The following is a 19,387-nucleotide window of genomic DNA, read 5'->3' as shown; positions in this document are numbered from 1 at the left end:
GTTTTGCCACTGCAAATGGCAAAACAGGAGTTTGATCTCAGTGGCCATGACTCAAATCCTGGCTCTCACCAAGGTCTTCACAGCAGCAGCTGTCCGTTCTCTCACTACGTCTGGTTTCCCACCAAGAGGCTGCCTTTTGGAACAGACCCTGGTACCAGCCATTGTCCAGACCCAGGTGCTGCCGGCTTCAGTCAAGGTTGGACTCCCCTAGGGCACCAGACTGTGCCTACAGTTCTAGTCATGAGGGCAGGTAGTGAGGAAGGTCACTTTCTCCATCCTCCCAAGTCACAGCCAGGTTTTCTGGATGCAAGAACTGTGGTTATATGTGAGCCACCACTGGGATTGAATTGCAACCGCTTGGTTGCCTGGCCGCATGGAGCCCTTAAGGAGAAGAGCCATGCAGGGGCAGGCTGGATGCACATGCGTATGCTGACACTGTCCTGGAGGAGGAGGGTTCTCTTTCAGCTTGGGGATGACAGGTGTGAGTGGTGCCAAGGGAGGTCCTTGGGATACCAGGTGCTGATCTGTCCCAAAGACCTCAGATCCTTCTCTCCACTAGAGGACTTGGGGCAGCATTCCCAAGGCCTAAAATAGTGCTGGTCCATAGTGGATACTCAGTTAATATTTATTTAATGAAATCAATAAACTGAGGTGTCTTTCTCCCAGACCATTCCAGGTATGTTGCTCTGTCCTCTTCAGTCTCACATCCCTGCCAGGGGCATTTCTCTCACTGAGGGACTGTACCACCCTCCGCCCCAGGTCTTCCTGCCTGTCTCTACAGGAGATGAGTCTTTGGGGCAGGGCCAGAATTCCATCCTTAGATCCTCAAGGGTTGGGGGAGGAGTTTTTTCTGTGAGCTTCTCAAAGCCCTGGGAACCAAGCCCACAGCACTGGGACTGAAAGCCCAGGCAGGGGTGAATGGGGCAGTTGGGGCATCTGGTAGAAGGCAGTCCAGAATTCCCATACAGGAGGGACTTGGGTAAAGTCTAGATGGGTTGATAGGACCCTGCCCCTGGGCTGCATTTGCATTGCAGGCATCTCACTTTCCTTGGGATATTTAGGGGGTGCTTCTGAAGATTATGGGGATGAAAGCCTCTGACCAGCTCTCCTGGATGCTACTACCACTGGTATACCGGGGAGAGAATCCAGGCATTTGGCTGTCCTGCCCACTATCTGCGCCAGGGGCTTTGCCTGGAGTCCTGGGCTGGGGGGGGGGGGGGGGGGCGGGGAGAAGGAGGAGGGAAGGGAAAGAGAGCCTGGGAAAGAAGAGGGAAGCAGAGGCCCTGGATCTGGAGAGGGGGATGTCATTGGTATTCTGGGCACTGAGAAGTCCCCAGTGGCTGGGCAGCAGTCAAGGCCCACCTCCTGGCACCAGGCTGCACATTCATCTTCGACAGCCCTGGCCAGGGGGCCCTCTGGGCTCCCAGCAACCCCTGCATTTTGCACATTGGTTTGCATGAGCAGTAATGTCCATTCACAGTGCCATTCCCCTCCCCTCTCTCCGCCAATGTCTGGAGAGTTCCTGACTTGCTTTGCTTAACCCATGAATCTGCTGTTCTACCCCATCCCTCCAGCTGCAAAGTCAGCTTCTCCTCTGTTCAGAGAGTGGGAACACCACAGGAGACAAAACCTAATCAGAACTTCCTCCAGGGAGATAGATAAGGCCTTCTGCTCTCATCCTGTCTTCAAAAAAGAGCTACCCTCCCCCGTGTGTGTGTGTGTGTGTGTGTGTGTGTGTGTGTGTGTGTGGTGTCGCTCCAGGAGCAAATCTTCCCATTCCCTCTTCCTCCTTTTCCCTACTCTCAAAGTCTGAGTCCCTCCTTCTATCCCCTTGACCAACGGGAAGTCCCTCCGGCTGTCTAACTTCCATCCCTCCAGCTGCAACATCATCTGCTCCCTCCCCGCCCCTCCTACCCTCCCTCCCCATTCCAAGTTCTCGGCTTCTCAGCCCCAGAAGGATGTCCTACTTCACTCGTCCTTGCTCTTTCTACTGCCGCCAGAAACCAACGCCGAGAAGGCAGCAGGTCCCTTGACCTTCCCGAGCCCCCCTGTGTTCAGGGCCAGGGGGCGGGGGCAGCCGTGGAGAAGGGCAGGGCGGGGCGGGGGGGAAGAAAGGGGGTTTTGTGCACCGCCGGGCCTGGCGCCCTCTTTTGAGCACACTGCGGGCCCAGCCTCTCGCGCCCGCGCAGTCCCCGCCGCAGTCCCAGCTGCAGCTGCAGGACCGAGCTGTGGACCTGGCTGAGACCCCCGGAGAAGACGACAAACTTCGCGGTGCCGTATCCCAACCCCGGCCCTCGGCCGCCCGCCGGTAGGTGAGTGCCATCGCTGCCCGGGCGCCCCGGACCTGGGAGGGAGAAAGAAGGGAGCGCCCGCCGGCCGCCCTGGGGTCCGTGCCCCCCACCCCACAGCCCTTGCCTCTGAGGCTCCAACACACCCAACGCGGTGATCCCCGATGCCTCGGAGGGGTCCACGGTCGGCCAGCCCCGAGCACCTACGGCCCTAGGTGCCATCTCGTTCTCTGCCGCGGGCACCCTCACTGCTGCTTGCAGTCGGACTAGCAGCTCCCTTGGAGTCCACGGGCTAATGGGAACGCCCCTCTTGGTCCTCGAGTCCTCCCTGCTGCCCGCTCCATCTTCATCCTTATCAGGGGCAGAGTGGCGGAGGTCTGAGTCAGCCCCCGACTCTGCGAGCTTCGTGCGGGCAGCAGTTCGGGAGGAGCCGAGGCAAGCAACCCCTCCTTTGCGGGCACCTCCGGTAGACCGCAGGACAGCCCGTAGGAGCCGCTGTAGCGGGCGATCCCGACCCCCACTGGAGCTGTCATCCTACTCTGGCACTTACGTTCTGGGTGACCTTGGTCAACTTAGTTGACCTCCCTGAACATTGGATTCCTCATCACTGCCTAAACAGCATTTCCCTCAAAGTTGAGAATATCCTTGGGAGACATTCAGCAAGAGGTCTGGGTCAGGTACCACTCCTGTTTTCCTTCCTAGAACTGCCAGGAGCTGGAACACCCCACCCCCCAGCCCCGGGGTTTCCAGAATAGCTCTTCCCGCGTGGCTCTCACAGGACCAAGAGATCTGCCATCAGTTTTGTTATCACCATTAACATCTGCATTGCTTCTATTCCAGATAATACCAGTAAGACCTACCCATTGTATTACCAGTGCCTGTGTTCTTGTGGCTAATTTTGCCATTGGTAAAAGCATCAACCACATTTCAGACTTTCTTTTAGGAGGAGCTACAATAGCTCCTCTGGTGATGTTGCTAACAGCATTATTAGTTGTGCTTCCAGTAAATAGGACTATTTATACCATTCCTGCAGGCCCTGTAGGTTTTTGTTGCTGCTCACATAGCCACTAAGGGGGTAGTTGACAGCGTCCCCCCTGTTGGGATCTGAGCTCTGGCCTCCCCTGCATCCCAGCCAATCCTGCTGAGCACTGGATCTCGGGTACCATGGGGCACACCTTGGACACCAGCTGGGGGGCATTCTGCTTGGAGATGGTGGCTGTTTCTTGTTGGGTCTCTCTCTCTCTCTCTCTCTCTCTCTCTCTCTCTCTCTCTCTCTCTCACACACACACACACACACACACACACACACACACACAGAGCCTGTGAATTGGGTCTATGAAGCCTGTGAGGGAGATGGGCAGCCATGGTCAGACAGGAATGATAATGTAACAAGGGGAAAGCTTCCTGAACAGCCTGGAAAATTCAAGACAAGGGCAGAAATCCAGACCCTGGAGCAGGGAAGACAGCACTGGAGTGAGGGATGGAGTGGTATCAAAGGAAAGGGTAGGAAGACTGCTGAGTTCTTGAGGCTAGGGATGGAGTAGTGTGTCCTATTCTGAAGGGTGACAAGACGGGATGGAGGTGGGCTGGTGTGTGGGATGAAGGCAAGGCCCAGGCCCCTGGGTCTGAGTCTGGCACTGGATGAGGCATGCCTGAGTTTTCTCAGGACTCCTAACTATATCAAGAAGGGGCTAAGGGCCAAGCTTGGTGTTAGTGGCAGGTTGGGTGGGAGTGGCAGAGCTCTCTGTGAGAACCATGCAACTAGGGCCCTCTCCAATCAGTGACTCCCATTCCTCGAGGCAGGGGTGGAAAACCTTCTATGTTCTGGGGCAACAAGATCCTCAAGCCTCAGACCTTCTCCCTTCATTCCCCTACCTTCAAAATGCAGTCAAAGGGGCCTTGGTCCCGGAGTGACTCCAACTATATGGGTTTCTGGGCCACCCATCAGAGAGCTAGGAGTCAGGTCTGAGTAGCACCAGCTCCAGCCCAGAGAGAGGGGAGAGAGGGTGGCCAGGGAGGGGCCTGGCCTAGGACCTGGCACAGCTCAAGAGCACGGCTAGTAGTCTCCCCAGCACCATCAGGTATTGGCTGCTCAAGTCAAATGGTCCTCCCCAAACCTAGAAGACAGTGCTCCCAAGGTCCCCCACGCACAGGGCCAGTCTCAGCACCTCTGATCTGGCCCTATCAAAGGTCAGAGAGATGCCCTGGGCATCTGATCCCCACCAATCCTCCCCCAACTCTGACCCTGAGAAAATGATGTCCAGTCACAGTGGGGGAAGAAAAGGTTCGCAATGGTGAGGAGACATCCCCAGCAGAATCTGGGAGAAGACAAGGATTTCTCATCAGCTCAGGCTCAGGAAAATGTATGAAAGCTGATCCTGAGAAGGCAGGGAAGATGGAGGTTGAACAAGGGGCCTGAAGTGGGAATGAGTAGCTAGGGGGAATAAGCCTGATCTCTAGTAAGTCTTGCCTGAAGTCTAATCTTCATCTCTCCTGCTGCAACATTGGCCTGTTCCATGAGAGACTTGGGTCCTCATGGTCTTCTATGTCTAATTTACCCCTTAAAGATGACATTGGACACGCTCTGCAGCCTCATGTGGGCACATTGGCTTGGTGCCTGACTTGGCTTCACTGGGGACTAGGGTCAGCCCTATCCCTGTCTGGGCCCCATTTCTCAATATCACAGACCTGTCCCTCCATTATGACAGTGTAAGTGCTTTGAGATCTTCAGAGGCATATTCTGAGTTCTCACAGAACTTCTCATAGCCAAGGGCAGGAGGGAGATATCCCCTCCCATTTACTCTCACCCACCCCATTTAGCCCACCCTCCAGCCCAGGGTTAGGGTAGGGGAAAGGAGAAGCTGGATGGTGGCCAGTCTGGCAGAGACAGGGGCTTTGTCCCAGCTGGTTTCTGAGCCAGGAGATCCGGTGGGAAAGCCCGTGCCAGGCAGAAAGGAAAGGCTGAGAGGAAGAAAAGAAAAGGCAGCCAAGGATGGGGGTGGAGGTTGCTGGGAGTAAAGAGAAGAGTTTCCTTATAAGTAATAGTAGGCTGGAGGGTGGTCAAAGAAGGGCTGGACTGGGAAGTTGTGCATTGCCTGGGTTCAGTCTAGGAGGCCCTCCTGTAGGAGGCCAGGTCACTATGGTACTCAGGGAGGAAGGGACAAGAAGGGAAGTTTTGAGAGATACTGTGTTAGGAGAAGATTCTGGGTTCGAAGAAGGAATCTGATACTGGGAGGGGCAGAGGGAACACTAAGTGTAATGGCACCTACCATTCATGCTATATGCTGTAAGCATTTATTGAGTTCCTACTGTGTGCTGGATGCTGTGTATTTGTACAGGATTCTTTAGGATGTAAAGCATTCTTGCCCCAGCCAGGTGGCTGTTGGTTGGAGTGTTGTATTGTACACCAAAATGTTGTGGGTTCAATCCCTGGTCAGAGCACATAAGGGAGGCAACCAATCGATGTTTCTCTCTGACATCAATGTTTCTCTCTTTCTCTCTCCCCTCCCGAACCCTGTTCCTCTCTCTAAAATCAATAAACATGTGCTTGGGTAAGGATTTTAAAAAAAGATATAAAGCATTCTCAAAGCACAGAGCCTTATCACAAGCTGTGAGGTAGTGGTAATGGTGCTCTTTTGCAAGTAAGAAAACAAAGGCCCAGAGATGGTAAGGAACTTACCTTAAGTTACACAGTGAGTTGACTAGAACCAAGGTCTTGGCTCTGAAGAAGAATCCCATGGTGGGGAGACAGGGATCAGAAACAGAGTTGATGGTGAGGTGGAGGCAGTGTGCTTCTGGGGTCAGGATGAGTGCGAGTCCATGTGGATGTGGTAGGGAGCCAGAGAAAGTCCATCCTGAGGTCTAACCCAGTCTTTCTTCCTCAAGTCCCCCCTATCAGCTGCCAGTATGGCCCCACTGTTCCTGGTCCTGCTGGTAGCCCTGACGTTGGCCTGGGTCCCTGAGGTCTTAGCTGATGCCCTGGAAGGAGACAGCTCAGGTAAGCAACCCCCTTAAGGTCACTTTCTCTGTCTCCTGCATCTTCCCTATGGTAGGAAGAGACCTCTTGTTCTGCCCTAACCAACCTCTTTCAGCTTGGGGGTCTCAGCAAGGAGGAGATAGAATTGGCGGACTGTGGGGAAGGGTCTGGGCTAGGACCCTTGGAAATAAGGGATGAGTTGTGGGTCCCTGGTAGGGCGTGGAAACTTGGAGAGTGGAAACTCAAGCTGGAAAGGGGCACAAGGTGCAAGGCTGCTAGCCTCTAGGGTGGAGGGTGGGGGATCCTTGGGATAGGGTGAGGGGCTGGGAGTTAGAACATAGGTGGAGGTAGGAGAGATTCTGAATAGACTGAAAAATTTTGAGCACAGAGCTGTAAGACCCAGGGGGCGGGGTTAGAAGATTGTGGGTGGAGCCCAGGAATCCAGGAGGAGTATTCTGGAGGCAGAATTGACTGGGACACTTTGGAGACCAGTCTGGGGATCTAGAGGTGGGTTTGCAGGACCCTGAGGGCAGGGTCTAGGTTACTGGGGACGTTTAGGAAAACCCAAAGGCGAGGCCGGGAAATCCTGGGGTGGGGCGGGAGGGATCCTGGAGCGGGGCTTGGAAACCTGGGCTGGAACCTGGAGGACCCACGGCTGAAGTTCCAGCCCATCCTGCCCGCCCACAGAGGACCGGGCCTTCAGCGTGCGCATCGCCGGCGCCCCGCCGCTGCAGGGTGTGCTGGGTGGCACCCTCACCATTCCGTGCCACGTTCACTACCTGCGGCCACTGTCGAGTCGCCAGGCGGTGCTGGGCTCCCCGCGGGTCAAGTGGACCTTCCTGTCCGGGGGCCGGGAAGCCGAGGTTCTGGTGGCACGGGGACTGCGGGTCAAGGTGAGCGAGGCCTACCGCTTCCGCGTGGCACTGCCCGCCTACCCGGCGTCACTCACCGATGTCTCCCTGGCGCTGAGCGAGCTGCGGCCCAATGACTCAGGCATCTACCGCTGCGAGGTCCAGCACGGCATAGATGACAGCAGCGATGCTGTGGAGGTCAAGGTCAAAGGTGAGAGGGCAGAGACGAGAAAAGTTTCTGGAAGGAGGGGAGAACTCCAGCTTCATGGAACCTACAGTCTGAGGGGGAAGCAAACACACCTGAAAGACACAGACTGAGTTGGAAAAGGACTGAGGAGATACATGCTTTTGTTGCCCCCTTTCTCTCTTGAGTGAAGGAAATTCTACCTATAGCCTAACTTAAGCCCCTCATTCTGTAGAGTGAGCATAATTTGGACTTTACCTTTTGTGGACAGATGAGTGAAAAGAAGGGTGAGGGGAGGTCAGTGTGCAGTGTGAACATGCCTCAGGGGTCCTCTCTGCCCCTTAGGGGTCGTCTTTCTCTACCGGGAAGGCTCTGCCCGCTATGCTTTCTCCTTCACTGGAGCCCAGGAGGCCTGTGCCCGCATTGGAGCCCGCATTGCTACCCCAGAGCAGCTCTATGCAGCCTACCTTGGGGGCTATGAGCAGTGCGATGCTGGCTGGCTGTCCGACCAGACTGTGAGGTGAGCTGGGGCTGTGGACCAGGAGCTTCTAGTTGTCTCTGAGGTAGCTGTGACCTCTGGTCCTGCCAGGGGCTGCCTGCTGCCTCAAGCTGGCCATAAAGGGCCCCCAGCTTCCTGGGAATGAAGTTGGTCTTCGGCGGATGGGTGAGGACCTGCCCTGGAGGTGGGCATCCCTGCAGAGCTGGGAGGACAGTTGGCTGCATTGAAAAGCAGTGTGATTTGGGGTGGTCACTAGTGAAGGTATCTATCCTCCCTCCCCAGGTACCCCATCCAGACTCCACGAGAGGCCTGTTATGGAGACATGGATGGCTTCCCTGGTGTCCGGAACTATGGAGTGGTGGACCCAGATGACCTCTATGATGTCTACTGCTATGCTGAAGACCTAAATGGTGATTGGGGCTGAGGGGCTCTCAGGGGACAAGCCCTTTATCTAGTGCTGCCCATGAGTCCTCCTGGGGCCTCTGCTGGACCTATTGCCCCTCATGTGTTTAAGGGGGTGGCCAGGGGTAAGGAAACAATACATGTCCCTCCTTCCAAACACTGTCAAAGAGGCAAGTTCATGGTCAAAGCCTTAGGCAGGTGATAGGAAACTGAGTTTGTGTTTTGACTCTGCTGTCATCCACTGTGCATCTCTCTGCCTCTAGCATCTCTAAGCCTCCATTTATTTATTTATTTATGTCTGGAGTATGAGGAAGTTGGGCCAGGTTCCTTTGAGCAATAATATCCATTCTGAGGTTCTATTTAGACTTTGATCATATGAAGTGGGATAATTGACTCCCTCTCACAGATGAGGAGACTGAGGCCAAGAGAAGCCTGCCCAGGATCTTGGTGGGAACCCAGGATGGAAGGAGCTACCAGCTTCCTGGTAACCCAGCCCCCTTTTCTCTACCAGGAGAGCTGTTCCTTGGTGCTCCCCCAGACAAACTGACATTGGAGGAGGCACGGGTATACTGCCAGGAGCGTGGAGCAGAGATCGCCACCACGGGCCAGCTGTATGCAGCATGGGATGGTGGCTTGGACCGCTGCAGCCCAGGCTGGCTGGCCGATGGCAGTGTGCGCTACCCCATCATCACGCCCAGCCAGCGCTGTGGTGGGGGCCTGCCTGGTGTCAAGACTCTGTTCCTCTTCCCCAACCAGACCGGCTTCCCTAATAAGCACAGCCGCTTCAACGTCTACTGCTTCAGAGGTGAGCCTGCTGTCCTGAAGGGACTGACACCAACCTCGCAGACACAAAGTCAGCCCTGAAGTCCTACCCCAGTTCTGAGCAGCTCCTCTCAGGTCTTTGCCATTTGCTTGAAAGAGGCTTGGGTGGTGCTCAGCTTGTCACCTAGGGTTCTGATTCTGGTCACATCCTCTGGCTTCACTATATGGTCTCAAGGAGTGCTCACTTCTCTGCATCTTCTCACCTCCCTCCACGTCATACCTTGTCTCTTCCAGTTTCAAAGCTGCCTCTCCCATATTGGGTTGCCAAGTATGTTTCCATTTCTGATCAGCTCATTAGCAGAGTAGAGATGACCAACAGTCTTTGAATCCAATGAGTGATTTGCTCTAGTTAACCAAATGCCCTCAAGAGCCCTCAGAAGTTTCCAGAACTTTCAGCTTGAAGGTGTTGTATCTTTACCCACAAAATATTGATGGACAGACACAGGTTCCTCCATAGGGAGCAGGTCGTTGAGGAGAGCTGGGTGTAGAGATGGCTTCCTGCCCACATCTTATATTGGGAGATGGGGGGCGGGGATAGTGCCTGGGACCCCCAGAGGCACAGGGCCCAGGCCAGGAGTGACTAAAAATCAGGGAGGAATTGCTGTTAGGTGTCTGAGTCCTTGCCTCAATTGTGAGCCTGCAGTACTGGCACAAGGGCTGGAGACAGAAGTGGGAGATGTAGCCTTTACCTTTGGGGAACCCCTTGTATGAAGGGGGAAGACATGGCTCTTGCTATAGGAGCCCCCAATCTGAGGGAAGACAAGACATCTTGCTCCCAGAGTGAGCAGAGACTGTGAGAAAAGCACTACTTTTACTGGGACTGATTTCCAGATCTGGGATGGGTGTGGGGACAGATAGGGAAGTGAAGTCTATAGGAAGACAGGTCCATCTGAAAGGGCTTTCTGGAACAGGGGTGATGATGATGATGGTGATGGTGACGATGATGATAGCTAACACTTCTCTGCACTGATTATGATTATGTGCCAAGCACTGTTCCGGAAACAAATGGAGAGAATAACTGAATCAGGAGGAGGGGGAGAGGAGGAGGTGACGGTGGTTGTAAGCAGGTGGAGGACAGAGGCAGGCAAGGGCACAGGTCTGCTTGGCTGGCATCAGCAGGGGTCACTGGAGCAGGTGACGAGGGCAGGACGTGCTGTCCTGCTTCATCCGGCTGAGCACAGATGGCCCTCGGGGCTTTTCTTAGCCCAATTCCACCTTCACTTCATTGGCTTTCTGCTCTTGGTTTACTTCCCTAGAGACAAGGTAATCTATTCTAAAAATCTGATTATTTGAAGGGAGCAGACCCTGGGAGGATGGGGTGACCCCTTCCTTTGCCTTCTTGCCTCAGTACTGAGATCCTCAGATGCTGACTGTTGGACATCCTTCCTTCCCTATGCCCTTCAGCTCTCCTGTACTGGTGGTAGCCCGTCCCCTTCCATTTCAAAAGTCTTGGGGTGACTGAGATCCCTCGCCCCTTGCTCCAAGCCCAAGGTGCTGAGGCCATTCTGTCCATCCTTCTGCCTCCATCCCTTACTCAAGGGAAGGTCTCTCCCCTGAGCCTTTCTCTACCATTCTGTCTACAGCAGTATTTCCCACCCCATCTCCTTACTCTGCTCAGTTTTTCTTTATATGATAACATTTTAATATATGTTTATTTGTTTATTATCTGTATCTAGAATATAAATTCCTTTGAGCGCAGGAAGCTTGCTGTTTTGCTTTCCACTGTATTCTCAATGCCTTGGAGAACGCTTGGCATAACACATAGTGGACACTTGATTAATGCTTGAGGAATGAGTGATGGAGTCCTAGGATGCTTCCATGGCCCCATGGGTGCTCCACAGGGAAGCTGAGAGAGAACTGTGGGAAATCCATGGTCACCGAGTCTAACCCAGAACCCTCACATGTAGGTCATTACGTGGGAGGACAGAGCCACCTATTTAACTCCCCCCACTGTCACTTAACTCCCACAATAGACTCTGCCCAGCCCTCTGCCATTTCTGAGGACTCCAACCCAACCTCTGACCTGGCCTCTGATGGACTGGAGGCCATTGTCACAGTGACAGAGACCCTGGAGGAACTGCAGCTATCTCAGGAAGTTATGGAGAGTGAGTCCCGAGGAGCCATCTACTCCATTCCCATCATGGAGGATGTAGGAGGTGGAAGCTCCACTCCAGAAGACCCAGTAGAGTCCCCTAGGACACTTCAAGGTAACTCAAATCCCTCATCCTGGGGAGGTCTGCATCTGAGAGGTTGGGGGCAGAAGCCCAGCTTGATTCTAGGGTTATGGAGGCACAACTCTGCCTTGTCCCTTTTCAGCAGCTCAGTGGTGTAAGTCATTTCGCCTGTCCCTCTTCCAACTTTAGCCTTTCCAGCAAATTCCACTCCCAACTCTCTGGTCTGGGGAGGTTGGACTTAGGAGCTTCCCTCTGGAAACAATGGGCCTTTTTTGTTTGGTCTCACCTCTCCCTCACCCACCCAAACTAGACTAGATGATTTTAACAGACTAGGAGAGGGAGATGCAAGGACCATGTTTCCTGGGCTAATGACAGCTCATAGAGGCTTCTCAGGTGTTGCCTCAACATTGCAGCTCCTGTTGAAATTCTTCTGGAGTGGAGCAAAGACAGCTTCTCCCCAGTGCTGGCTCTTCCCTCTCCTCCAGGACTCACCCTCCTCAGCTGCCTTTCTCCCCTCCCCCTTCCTGTCCTCTGGTGGGTGCTGTCCCTGGTGCTGAATCATCTGTGCTTTGCCTAGAATTCGAAACCCAATCCATTGTACCTCCCATGGGGTCCTCAGAAGAGGAAGGCAAAGCATTGGAGGAAGAAGAGAAATACAAGGATGAGAAACAGAAAGAGGAGGAGGAAGAAGAGGAGGAGGTGGAGGATGAGGCCCTGTGGGCCTGGCCCAGCGAGTTCAGCAGCCCGGACCCAGAGGTCCCTTTCCCTACTGAGCTGGCCCTAGAGGAGTCACTCTCTCAGGCATCCCAGTCATCGGCAGTCCTACAGCCTGGTGCATCACCACATCCCAATGGAGAGCCAGAGGCTTCCGGACCTCCGAGGGTCCTTGGACCACCAACTGAGGCTCTGCCCACTCCCAGGGAAGGGAGCCTGGCATCCCTTCCACCTCTCACTCCAGTTGGAGGAAGAGAGGTGGGGGAAGAGTCTGGGGGTCCTGAACTGTCTGGGGTCCCTCGAGGAGAGAGTGAGGAGACAGGGAGCTCCGAGGATGCCCCTGCTTTGCTTCCAGCCACACAGGCCCCTGAGGGTACCAGGGAGCTGGAGACCCCCTCCGAAGAGAATTCTGGAAGAATTGTCCCAGCAGGGACCCCAGTGCAGACCCAGCCAGTGCTGCCCACTGACAGCGCCAGCCACGGTGGAGTGGCCGTGGCCCCCTCATCAGGTACATTTGCCCAAGGCTCAGCTTCCCTCCTCCTCCTCTTCCTTTTTCTTCCCCTGCAACTCTGGGTCACCTGACCTGCAGTACTTTAACCCAGCATTGCCCCGGATCTCCTGCCCTTTGCCTTTATTCTACTACCCACCACTAGCTGTGGGTTTCCTGTCTTGGAAACACCACCAAGTAACTTCCATCCCAGCTCTGACTCCTCACCCTGTGGTCCCCAGTGCCCTGACCCCCACCCTCTCCCTGTTTCTGAAATCCTCACCCCATTACCCCAGCCCCTGACCACCTCAGAGTCTCCTACTCTTGGGCTGTCTACCTGTGACTCACATCTCACCAACCCCACAGAGCACCCTCACGCCACATGCCCTAGGGTGCCTTCATCATCTGTTGCCCTCTTCAAGGCCCAGACCAGTCTCCCATGGCTCCCTTCCTCCATTCAGTGTGCCATCCTTTCGGTCACCTCCCACTGATATCAGGGAAGCCTGAGACCCCATCCCCACCTCTCAACTTCTGGGGTCCAGGAGAGCCCTTAATCCCACAGAGCCTTAAGCGACTACTTCTGTGAAGTATTTTTTAAATTGTTTCATTGAAAACAAACCTTGGAAATAAATCTCTATTAAACTGCTTTTAACCAAAACGCTGGCACCCTCAGTCTGCACCCCAAGCTGTCTGCCCCTTGCATTCCCTAGATTCATGTCAGGGATAGCTCTTTGATGTTTCTTTTTGACACTGTGTTTCTCCTCCTCTCTTTCTGCATCTCTTTGCCTTGCATCCTTTTTCATCTTCAGCCTGAACATTTCCTGTCCTAGCAATCTAACAGCCTCTCATCCTGCCCTTCTCAGGCTTGTCTCCACTTTCCTTCCTGAATGCCGAGGTCCCAAATCTGACTGTACACATGCCCCCGAGAAGTTCTTGTCCATCAGTCTGTGCAAGTGCTGGGAGGTGTGGTCCCTCACTCTGGTGGGAAGAAACCTTCACAGCCTCGACTGTGTGTGTGTATGCGTTTGTATTCATTTCTGGTCCATCTCAATGGCTCCCACATAGAGCCACATATACAGAGTAGTGATGAAACAGTCCTTCTTACCACAGATGCATTTTCTTGGTATCCAGGTGCCCCAGGGCCCATGCACCCCCCTTTCCCCACCCCGGCATCTCAGCAGGGGAATGTATCTATCTTTCAAACCATGGCCTACAGCCTCCCCCTCCTCCGCTAACCCCTGCACTAATGGCCACCCCCACCCCTTAGAAAGAATGGTTTTACTCTCAATAAACACAAAGGACCTCAAAGTCCTTAAGGCTGGAGAAGACACAGCTCAGAAGGCAAGGGGAGAAAGGAAGCGTAGAGGGTGGGGAAATGGGGACTTAGGTTCTGAGGTCTGAGAGAAGCCCTACCTGCTCAGAGAAGGTTAAGCTTCCCAATGGAGAGCTTTGTGGACGGCCAGGATGCCCTCAATCCCAGGACCCCCTCTCCTAGATGGCCTATGGTGGTCTAGGGGTCCTTGCATCACATCCAGGCTCACACACTTCAACCATTGGCTCCCTCCCAGCTGGCCTTGGAGTTCAGCGCTGGTGGGGTGGGGAGGGGTTTGGGGGATAAGGAGCACCATGGACAGTATCTGCAGTATCTTAGTTGCCCGCCTGGAGGTCGGGGAGAGGTCTTCTGGGATGCCATTGCAGCAGGATGGAAGAAAAAACTTTCTGGTTGTGTATTAATAGTTGGCCCAAAGAAGGGGAGAAAGCAAGGCCAGAAAGTCTCAAGAGGAGTTTCATTACCCCACTCTGCCTGTCCTGGCTCAGGTTCAGCCAGGAAGAAGGACCCATGCCCTGGGCCGGGCACCAGGGACCAAGTTTGAATTTCTGTCCTCCAGGGTTGGAGGGTTGGAGAGAGGACAACAGGAAGAGCAGGAAAATGTGAGGAAGGGGGAGGGCTTTAGGACTTCTACCCTCTGTGGGCGCCGGTGCTTAAAGGGTTAAATAAAACATCTCCCCTATCCTGCTTTGCCCTGGTGTGTAGGTAGAATTATTGGCAAGAAGGGAGATGACAGGGAGAGCGTTGCTGGAACAGCTGATTCATTTTACCCAAAACAGCTAGATCAGCCCAGCAAAAATTTTTGAATCAACTCCAGTTTCTCCACCCCCCACCACTGCTTTGATCCCTACCAGGCATTGGGATCTCGGGCCATAGTGAATCATTGTGGGCCTTGGCTTTGGCTTCTAAGGGTGGATGCCATGGTCTGAAGGGTCCTGCCCAGGGGCAATTTTACTGCCCAGGGCTGAGAGCCCTGACCTGTCAGTCTGGGTCATTAGGACCAGAAAGGAGTAGAATATGATAGTCTCTCCAGTACCCAGGCTCAACCTAAGGGCAGCCAGCCACTTCCAATCCCAGGTTCCTGAGAGAGAGTTCAGAGGAGAAGGCAGATGGCCTAGCCAGATGGAGCTGGATCTAGACAGCAGATTATAGGCCTTCAGGGTAGGGTGTTAGTGTAAGGAGAATGCCTGGAGAAGAGAGAGCCAGAAGGAGGGAACAAGATGCACCAGAGAAGTTTCTAGACTGACGAACTTGCAGAAAGCCTGAACTAGAGGGTGAAAGGAAAGCATGGTAAGGAGGGAGAATCTGTGGGGATAAGAAGGGGAGGCAAAGGATGGTGCTAAGAGAGTGTGTGGGGCCAGCACTGCAGGACAGTGAGAGCCACTGCAGCTTCGTTTCTGAACCTGGAGAGGGATGGGGTGTAAAGTGAGGGAAGTGTATTGAATCTTCTCTCACAGCTTCTGGGGCTGACTCTGCCCAGTAGGCAGCAGGAGGAATGGTTAGCTCCCATCTGGATACTGTACCTCCTCCACTCAATATCAGGTCCCGAGAGCAGTAAAGGGCAGGCTACACTCACTGATGGCTGTGGGGACTCTCCTGTCCTCCGCTTCAACACAGCCCACCTTGACTGTACAAAAAGAACTGTTCTGAGACCTGCACAAAAACAAGAGAGTGGGGGACTAAACTCCCAGAGAGGTAGTGACCTTCCCAATGTCACCCAGCAGAACTAGGAACCAGACAAGTGTCCAGATGTCATGAGTGACAGCCCAGTATCTTTCCCCTTACTGGGGCTAGATCCTGAGGGCATTCCTGGCCACTGCCCCCCAAGCCCTGTTAGACTGGGCCCACACTGGTAGACATGAAAATGGCCAGCACAGAGCTGAGCCAATGCTGAAGGGGGGGCGGTGCGTCAAGGGGACCCAAGGGGTAGGGAGAAATCCAGAATTCAGGGCTGGGCTCTAACCACAGGCAGGTTCCAGGAAGAAATTTTAGGGTGCTATGATAGCTCCCAGGACAAGAGGGTTAGGGCAGGGGCTCTCTGAATCCTCTCTAGGACTCAGGCAGCACAGTTGTGCTCCCCTGCTTCCCCCCACCTCACTTCTCTCCCCCTCTCAGGTGACTGTGTCCCCAGCCCCTGCCACAATGGTGGGACTTGCTTGGAGGAGGAGGAGGGGGTCCGCTGCCTATGTTTGCCTGGCTATGGGGGGGACCTATGCGATGTTGGTGAGTGTGTTTAGGGGCTGGTGTGGGGTAGGGGTAGATCTGAGGCCTGGACCCTGCCACAACATGCTGGCACCCGAGGAAGGAGGGAGGGCATTGGTTTTGGCTTTGTCATTGATGAATCCCATTTTAGGCAAATCACATAACCTGTCTGAGCCCTACCCACAATTTCCTCATCTGTTAAGTGCAACTAAAAATGCCTCTCTCAGGGGCTCCGTGTGAGAGGAGTGCTCAGCATACTCCTGGCATTTTGGAGTCAATACATGCCAGCTTCCATTCTCCTGGGAAGAGAGGAAGGTGCAGCTCTTTTTTAGGATTCAGGCCGGCAGAGACCCAGGCCAGGACTCCCAGCCCTCACCCTGGTCCCCAGTAGCCCGGGGAAGAAAGGCAATAAAGTCCCCGGCACAGAGCCTCCTTCAGGCTCCTCCTCTCCCTCCTTCCCTACTAGCTCTTTGGCACCGCCCTCCTACCTAGGCCCCGCCCCCTCAGACTGCTGTGGTGGGAGGAGCCAAGACCCTCCCCGGTGACCTGACCCCTGTAAATTCGAGGGTCCTGCAACCTAAGTTGTCCGACCTTCTGCGCCCCAGGCCTCCGCCTCTGCAGCCCCGGCTGGGACGCCTTCCAGGGCGCCTGCTACAAGCACTTTTCTACACGGAGGAGCTGGGAGGAGGCAGAGACCCAGTGCCGGATGTACGGCGCACACCTGGCCAGCATCAGCACACCAGAGGAGCAGAACTTCATCAACAGTGGGCTGGGGACGGGCGGGAGGGGACCCTGTCACCTGCTGTCTCAGACTCACTCATTAACCAACTAATTAATGAGTGAGTGTGTTAATTAATTAACACCCTTATTCATTAATTCGTTTACTTATTACTTGTTTACCTCATTCTATTAGTTCACTTTTCCTTTCTCTCTCTCTCCTTTCCACTCCACACGTGGGCGGTGGGACTTCAGGCAGGGAGGCTGAGGTTCGAGCAGGAAATACACCTGCACTGCCTGGTGGTGGCTCAGGGGCCACCTTCAGTCGCTCCCACCTCCCTGGTTCTCCTATCCCCATCTGCTTCCCCCGACTCTGACCTCATTGAATTTTTCTAGAGTTTCCCTTTTCTAACCCGGGTGATAGTTTTCTTCTTCCCTCATCCACCACATCCCTGCCTTCCACCAGGCCCATGTATATAGGGTGGAGTGAGGGAAATGTGGAGCTTGGGTGGAGGGAAAGACTCTGGCTGTCACACCCACAGCTCGATCCCGGGGAACGGTCGCCCTCTGTTGGCATCAGAGCTCACTGCACACCGTCTCCCCTGCGGTTCTTTCCCAGATCGATACCGGGAGTACCAGTGGATTGGGCTCAATGACAGGACCATCGAAGGCGATTTCCTGTGGTCAGATGGCGTCCCCCTGGTGAGAGGCTCCCGCCGCCTCTCAAGCTGTCTAGGTCGCTTCTTCGAAGCATTTCCGTATCCACCCCCAGTAACCCCAACCCTTCCTCTCCTTTGTCTGGCTCCTTCCTTTCCCCATGCCCTTTCTCTCCCCGTGGGCTCCCCTCCCTTCTTTGTGTCCCTCTGTCTTCTCTTCTGGTTCCATCATCCCTCCTCCCAAAGCCCCTGACCTCTCTTTTCCCCTTCCCAGGGTCCCCTATTCTACAACCTCCTAGCCTGCCCTCTCCTGTGCCCCTCCCACCTCTCCTCCTAGGCCCTCCAAGTCCATCCTTGCAGGGCTCCTGTGCTGGAGCTCATCACCACTTCCTCTGTCCACACTTCCTAGCTCTATGAGAACTGGAACCCTGGGCAGCCTGACAGCTACTTCCTGTCAGGAGAGAACTGCGTGGTCATGGTGTGGCATGATCAGGGGCAATGGAGCGATGTGCCCTGCAACTACCATCTGTCCTACACCTGCAAGATGGGGCTAGGTGAGGGTGGACAGGGGAGAAAAGGGGTGGGGGCTTGGGACTCAGTAACTGATGTGTGTATTGAATGAGGGTGCAGAGCTGCATAGAAGAATTAGAAATGTGTCCCAGGCCCAAAGCATGGGAGGGATAACAAATTAGGTGGGTCCACTCAGAATCACTGCTCTTTTTTGTATCAGGTTGTGGCTCACTGCTCTTCTCTTAAACCTCATTCTGGGAACCGTCACTCATAGAGCCAGGCTCCTGGTTTCTGACTGTATCTCCCCTACAGTGTCCTGTGGGTCACCCCCGGAGCTGCCCCTGGCTCAAGTGTTTGGCCGCCCACGGCTGCGCTATGAGGTGGACACAGTGCTTCGTTACCGGTGCCGGGAGGGGCTGGCCCAGCGCAACATGCCACTGATCCGCTGCCAGGAGAATGGTCGCTGGGAACACCCTCAAATCTCCTGTGTGTCCCCCAGGCCTGTGAGTGCCAGGCAAAGGCGGGTGTGGGGAATTAGCCAACAGTAGCACTGGGCTCCAATCCTAGTTCTGCCAGTCACTGGTTGTGTGACCTTGGAGTAATCACTGCCTTTCTCTGGGGCCAAGGGAAGGAGGTGGGCTGGATGCTCTGGGGTTCCCCTCAGTGCTGATGTCAGAATGCTCAGCCAAGCTCTGTGCCTTCAAGAGCTGAGCCAGGGCGAGTGTTTGATGAGGTCAGGCATCAAGGAGCAAGAACACCAGAGGGCAGGCTCTGAGAAGAGAGAGGAGGAGGAGGAGGAGTCCAGGGTGGAGGGTGAGTGTGTGTGTCTTCTCCAGTCTGGAGCTCTGCACCCAATGAAGGCCCCAGAAGGACGTCAGGAGAGGCTACTGGGGCGCTGGAAGGCACTGTTGACCCCTCCTTCCAGGCCTGTTCCAGGTCCCCAAAGGGAAAGGCCTTGAATATTGCTGCCCCCAGCACTGCCCTCATGCCCCACCATGGGAAGTGACAACGTAAGAGCAGTGTAACTGGAGTCCAAGTGACAGTACCTGAAGGGGCTTCTGGGAAATACCTGGGCAGCTCCAGCCCAGCCTAGGCCCTTCGAGCCCTACTCTGAGCATCAGGTTCTTCCCTCAGGGCCTTGCATCGCCCCTAAGTGCCTCAACTGCCCTCTCCTTACCAGCCGTCCTGTCCCCTCCATTCCCTTGGGGGGCTCTATGTCCACTCATTCTCAGTTTTCCAAAGGAATGAGTTTGCAGGATTGCAGACCTGTAAAACCAGCAGGAAATAAAGCTGCATTTGAGCCCAAGCAAGTTTGGTGCTTTTGAGAGAGAGAGAAAAGTGGTGTTGGGACGAGCCTCACAGGATAAATAGAACTTCTGGGTTTATTGGCTTCTGAAGGTCAGAGAAATCCCCAAAATATCAGGGGGTAGAATAGTGCCTGGCACAGAGCAGCTACCAGTAAGTATTTTTGGGATCAGGGGTTAGGGGACAGCATCAGGATGTTTGGAAGGAGCTGGAGTGTCCAGTGCTCACACAGACCTAGAGGAGTTTGGTTTGGGAAGGGGTTGCGGGCCC

General features: G+C 54.6%; 1 protein-coding gene across 1 annotated transcript; it reads left to right on the top strand.

Annotated features, from left to right (window-relative positions):
* The first annotated feature begins 2,201 nt into the window (after positions 1-2,201).
* On the top strand, positions 2,202-19,118 carry BCAN (brevican). The gene is made up of 14 exons (XM_053915502.1): positions 2,202-2,312; positions 6,174-6,285; positions 6,952-7,326; positions 7,645-7,819; positions 8,081-8,208; positions 8,712-9,005; positions 10,996-11,229; positions 11,774-12,418; positions 15,843-15,950; positions 16,535-16,693; positions 17,266-17,348; positions 17,712-17,856; positions 18,125-18,315; positions 18,649-19,118. The coding sequence occupies exons 2-14, from the start codon at positions 6,195-6,197 to the stop codon at positions 18,769-18,771; spliced, it is 2,751 nt and encodes a 916-aa protein (XP_053771477.1). The 5' UTR covers positions 2,202-2,312; positions 6,174-6,194; the 3' UTR covers positions 18,772-19,118.
* The last annotated feature ends 269 nt before the right edge of the window (positions 19,119-19,387 follow it).

Source organism: Desmodus rotundus, chromosome 12 (assembly GCF_022682495.2).
Source record: "Desmodus rotundus isolate HL8 chromosome 12, HLdesRot8A.1, whole genome shotgun sequence".
NCBI classification, from domain to species: domain Eukaryota; kingdom Metazoa; phylum Chordata; class Mammalia; order Chiroptera; family Phyllostomidae; genus Desmodus; species Desmodus rotundus.
This window is presented reverse-complemented; position numbering and strand designations above follow the sequence as displayed.